Source organism: Mya arenaria, chromosome 8 (genome assembly GCF_026914265.1).
Source record: "Mya arenaria isolate MELC-2E11 chromosome 8, ASM2691426v1".
NCBI classification, from domain to species: domain Eukaryota; kingdom Metazoa; phylum Mollusca; class Bivalvia; order Myida; family Myidae; genus Mya; species Mya arenaria.
In genome coordinates, this window is record NC_069129.1 from 45,478,642 (window position 1) to 45,484,348 (window position 5,707).

At 32.7% G+C, this 5,707-nt stretch overlaps 1 protein-coding gene across 1 annotated transcript in view; it reads right to left on the reverse strand.

Annotated features, from left to right (window-relative positions):
- Nucleotides 1-2,937: 2,937 nt before the first annotated feature.
- LOC128243202 (uncharacterized) overlaps nt 2,938-5,707 on the reverse strand; it is a 5,904-nt gene continuing 3,134 nt past the window's right edge. Inside the window, exon 4 of the mRNA XM_052960806.1 lies at nt 2,938-3,653. Coding sequence (XP_052816766.1) covers nt 3,609-3,653 — 45 coding nt within the window. The 3' untranslated portion in view covers nt 2,938-3,608. The remainder of the gene's footprint in view (nt 3,654-5,707) is intronic.

Sequence of the window (5,707 nt, forward strand, 5' to 3'; positions counted from 1 at the left end):
CACTTTAAATATGCAAACTGATCTAAAGATAATCCGTGTACAACTATTTAAGATCGATACAGTTGACTGCCGACTGTTACCTGATCAGAACTAGGACTTACAACAATTAACTCCTATATAATAGGTTACGGATATAAATTCCCCGTTTTTTATTTAAACAGTACATGATATCAATCCATCAAAAAAACTCTTTAAACAGACAAGTGCCTAAAACCATCTCATTGTTATCAATACATTTGTGAATAGTCATGAATAACGTCACTTTATCATGTTTTTATACTGATTTATGGACAGCAAATATTATGGTATCTAACTTGCATGTATAATTGTAATAAATTTATCACAAGCGTCATAGAACATGGAACTTTTACATCGATAATCACTTCAGACGGTTATAATTTCTGTGTTTATAATAAAAATAAATATATGAATGTGGTCTGAATACAGCAGTCTACACCCTACAACTATGTTTGAGTAACCCTCGCGGCGCCGTCGTTATCTAGGCTAAGTAAGGTTTGATTGATAAAACAAGGTGAACCACTTTCTCCATTATTATTTATTTTATTTATCAATGATATTAGTGAGTCGATTGATTTTGAAAACTTAACCGCTAAAGATATAGAATTGTTGTCTGTATATATGTTGCTGTTTGCAGATGATATTGCTCTTTTCACTACGGACCCCAATAGCTTGCAAGCATTGTTAGATAATGTTTATACTTATTCTCATAAATGGGGTCTGAAAATTAATGTAAATAAGACAAAAGTGTGTATATTTGAAAAACGTAAATCCAGACACATGTTTGTGTGGACAGTGAACGGTGAAATCATTGACTGTCTTGACTCGTTTACATATCTTGGAATTAAATTCCATTACACTGGGAATATGAAATATGTTGTACAAACATTGCATGAACAAGCACTCAAAGCCTATCATAGTCTATTGTCTATATTTAGCAAAGTTCATCTGGATGTTAAATCTAAACTAAAACTATTTGATTCACTCATTTCCCCAATTCTGATGTATGGCTCTGAAATATGGGGCATTTATAATTATAAAGAAGTTGATAGATTACATCTTAAAATTTGCAAACACCTGCTGGGTGTCAAACCTCAGACTTCTAGTGCAGCAGTTCTTGGAGAACTGGGTAGATATCCATTGTTTGTTAAATGTAAGGAACGTGCACTAAGGTATTGGTTAAAAATAATGAAAAATACTGATAACCCTATATATATGTTTTATTCAGAACAGTTACAAGTTAAACACTTAAATAGAAATAATTCTTGGGCTTTTGCTTTAAAAACATTGTTAGACAACATGGGATTCAGTGATACCTTCACAGCTTTCAATAATGATGTTAATTACTTACCTCTGTTCAAACAAAGATTGTATGACCAGTATAAACAGGAGTGGAACACAACTGTAGCTAGCCAGTCAAAACTAGATTTTTATAGACTATTTAAAAGTGAGCTTAAATTTGAAAAATATATTGATGTTATTAATAATGATTATATTAGAAAAGAAATGTCGAAATTACGTTTGTATTCTCACTCTTTGGAAATTGAAACGGGCAGATATCTAAATATTGATAGAAATGCTAGACTTTGTAAATGTTGTAATTTGAGAGTAGTAGAATCCGAATACCATTTTATTTTATGCTGCCCACTTTATCGTAATTTAAGACTAAAATATTGTATAAATGTAGCATTCCCGACTATACAAAAGTTTATTAAGTTAATGTCGTGTGAAAAACCAAAAACAATTAGAAATGTTTCTAAATATATTCATCATGCTATGCTAAATAGACAAGAACAGCTTGATAATATACCTGCTTCTTAACTTTTGCTTAATATCTATCTATATGTTCTTTAAAAACATATACTCCTTATACCTATATATGTAATTGTGTTGTAAAAAATATCATTCGGCCGTCTGTACAATGTTAAATATGTTTAATGGCCAAAGGTATTGTTATATGCCGATTTGTCAATAAACTTTGAAGTTGAAGTTTGAAGTTGATAAAGTTAAATTTAAGTGATGACTTTGATTAACATTTTTTTACAATCTACTTGAACACACGCATGCATCAGTATGCATGCGTGTACTTCGGGTTTGAATTCAATATTTTAATTGCTAATTAAAAACGAGTATGGAAAATGGCAAGCTGTTTTATGTCATTGATCAGCTGATGGTTTGGCTGACAACTTGCGACTCTTCCATTGTGTTGTTGAGCGAGAAAGAGTCAAGTAAAAAAGTCAAATTATCGAGAGAAAAATAACACTGCTCTGTACCCGATCGAAACTATGCAAAATGTAATTAGCGATATTTATCAGTATACGTATCTTGTTTATGAAGTTTAACCAATTAACAATATGTACGGTGATAATGCCAAGTCAAGATCTTGGTATTCTCCCAACATGTTCGAAATAACTGGAAGGTCTTGAGTGGCCCAATTTTAATATGTGCAAATCAAAACAGAATCCATAATTTGCTGTAACAAATACAAATAAAATTGTAATTTGTAAATAGCACGGCACATGTATACACACAACTAATAAAATGACACTGTCAATTTAAAAAAAAATGACAAGTAAAATGTCGACATGCATTGTTTTCATCGTAAGAATGATGTAATAGTATCCGTCATATTAAAGAAGAATATTTTAAAATATCAAAACCTAATATAAAACAACATATCAATACATGAAATATTGGAACCTGTCAAATTGTCATGTATTTTTCGAGTAAGAACAATCATCTTCGAGTGTCAATTCGAGAAGACTTGCAAATCATTTAACTACAATTTGATGGAAAACATTAAAAGAAAACAACAAAATGGTATTGCGACGCTATTTTTACTTGTTAAACTGAAAGTAATCCATAAAAGTATCGTAACAACTTGTATTATGCCCACACACATTGGTCATGCATATATAAAACAGGAGTTATTTTTCGTGATAAAACATGAATATAACAAAAGAAATCATTATTACCACCATATGTATTACAATAACTACCAAATGATTAAAACTAATCTTGGATTATTTATTTTTTCTGCCAATCATGTTTTGACTATTTATTATGCGGATGATAAAAGGAACGCCAAGTTTAACAAACAAGGGCGACAAGTGCTCTTACGTTTTGTTCCTTTTGTTGTAATAAAAGACTTGTTCGATTTTCCATGGATATGCAAAATCGCGGCCGAACGTTCATTCTGCATGAACGCACAAAAAATTAGAATCAATCCTTATATACAACTCATACTTATGAAGGTAAAATACTGCCAAACTGTTAAGATATTTATTCAGACATGCTGCGTTATGCAGCGAGATGAAGCTAGCCAAACATTCGTCGCGGATGGCCATTAATCGTTCGAAAAACGTTCAGACGAAGTATTTTAACAGGTGTTCTACGACATCTCTGCATCATCGTAAAGCCAAAAGTACGAGTATTTCAATAATAATTATTCGACACTTGAACGAAAATGCAATTAATTAACGTGTTTATATCAGTTATGTAAGATGATAAGCACGAGATTTAACGATATGTTGCTACATGAGAGATGTTTCAGAACACCAATAAAATCATATTAATTACTGTTTGCCAAATCATCTCCCGACGATCCGCGGCAAATTCTGGCATGTTGAATATACCTTCAAATAAAAAGAAGGAGACAATGTGAGTCGGAAATAACGTGTTAAACCAACATTGCTTACTGGGATTTTTTCATTCAACTTTATACTTAAGGTGTCCGATTGGGACGATGGAATAAGCGCGACATGTCATCTTATCGAGCAAGTTGTGATACTGTTATTTTTAGATGCCTGGCGATCAAATATCCTATTATGTGGGTATTTTTGAAAAAGAAATTGTTTAATGATATTATATGTAAATAAAGGAGAGAAATAACATTTGACAGTCCAAAAAGGAATGGCACATATTTAAGTTTAAATAGTCTATATAGTTAACGGTTATATAATAATACTGGCGTCCATCTTTCAAATATATGTGTATAGGATACCTAAAACTATATGGTTCGAGACTGGCATTGTTATAGAATACTAGAAGTCATGTTATGAAATAACAAGAAGAAAACTACGTTTTGATACCATATAACGGGCAAATGTAGATATTGCATTACCAGAGCTTTCGTAAATATACCTTTACGACTGTTTTCTAGCGTTATGCAATTCATCCGAACGTTGTCGTTGGCGCTATTGAGCATTCAATCGTACCGTCATTATCCTTTCAGCTTTACAGAAGATGATTTTGTCATTTTTACTCATTATTATTATTATTATTATTGATAACCGATCACAGCGTTAGTTTAACCGTCGATACTTCTTTCATAGGTATTACATATAATCAACGGCGCTCTCGCAACTTTATTTGTTGGATATCTCTTAGCAACTTGTTTACATTGTTCACATGAAGAAGAAATTGGCAGCGGAAATTTACTCTTGCAATTTTAAAAGAAATTGAATATAGATCCATTGATGTAACTGGCGAGCATCATCATGTTATATTAGTCACTTTCGTCCTCTGATGTGTTCACAGCGGACGAATATTCGTCGTTACTGTTTTCGGAATCACTCCAGAATTCAAATGCCCACTGTTGGTATCTTTTTCGTTTGATTCCTCTGCTAATTGGCTTACATTGTAAACATGGACAAAGTAGATGGCACCGGGCATATGCTTTTGGAATTTTAACAGATAGTATTGATATAACTGAATTGATGTTTATATCGAGCGCAGGCAGGAGTTTCCATGTGATTGTTCGTTTCGGGGGCGTAAAGGTCTCATTTATGTTTGCTATCCCAAGAACAAATGAATCGTTGTTATCATCATACTTGTAGATATAAATATTTCTAGCATCGTTAAAAGTCTCAAATTGGTTGTAAAACAGCTCATCCAATAGATCAACTGACACGCTTTGAAATACATCATCATGTGGACCTTTCATGATACAAATAACTTTCTGATGGTCAAAAACCAAAAATCCTTTATTAAATGAATTAATTTTTCTGTCATATCCAAGGTCACAGTTCATTTGACTGAGTCTGCATGTTGTGGTGTTGTAAAGAAGGAGATAATCTTCATCTTCCGACAGCATTGCCACGTGGTTATTCCAACAAGATATCCCAATTACGTCAAAGTTAAACGTACTTAAGACTGGTGTCAAAGACGTGCAACTGTGTGTGGTGCTCATATTACCTACATACAAATAACATGTTTCAAACTCTCGTGTATATCTATATGTTCGTAAATCTAACGGAACGTTGGTGCTGTCATCTACCAACATATGTCCTTGTGGTGATACCTGTTTCAATACGTGCGTTTCCTTGTAATTAATCTGATAGCAAATTCCTTTGGAAAAACACAGTTTGTGTGGTACTCTTCTTAATTCCGTACCCTCAGTTTCACATGAGTGAACAAGTCTAGTTGTTACACGAGTATTATATTCCGGTTTTATACATTCAATAGTACCGTTGTCGTCATCTAAAACATGGTAAATTGTTTCTTCATCAGACATATCAAAAAAATAGTCACATTTAAGGGCACATGATGTATGTGATTCAACTTTGTGCCATTCCTTACTTTGTTCATCAAATACAATCATCAGATCGGTTTTAACGTTGTTGACGGTAACTTTGAAAATAATTGCTATAAACCTGTCAACGAGCCTAATGCTATGTTCTGGAAGCAT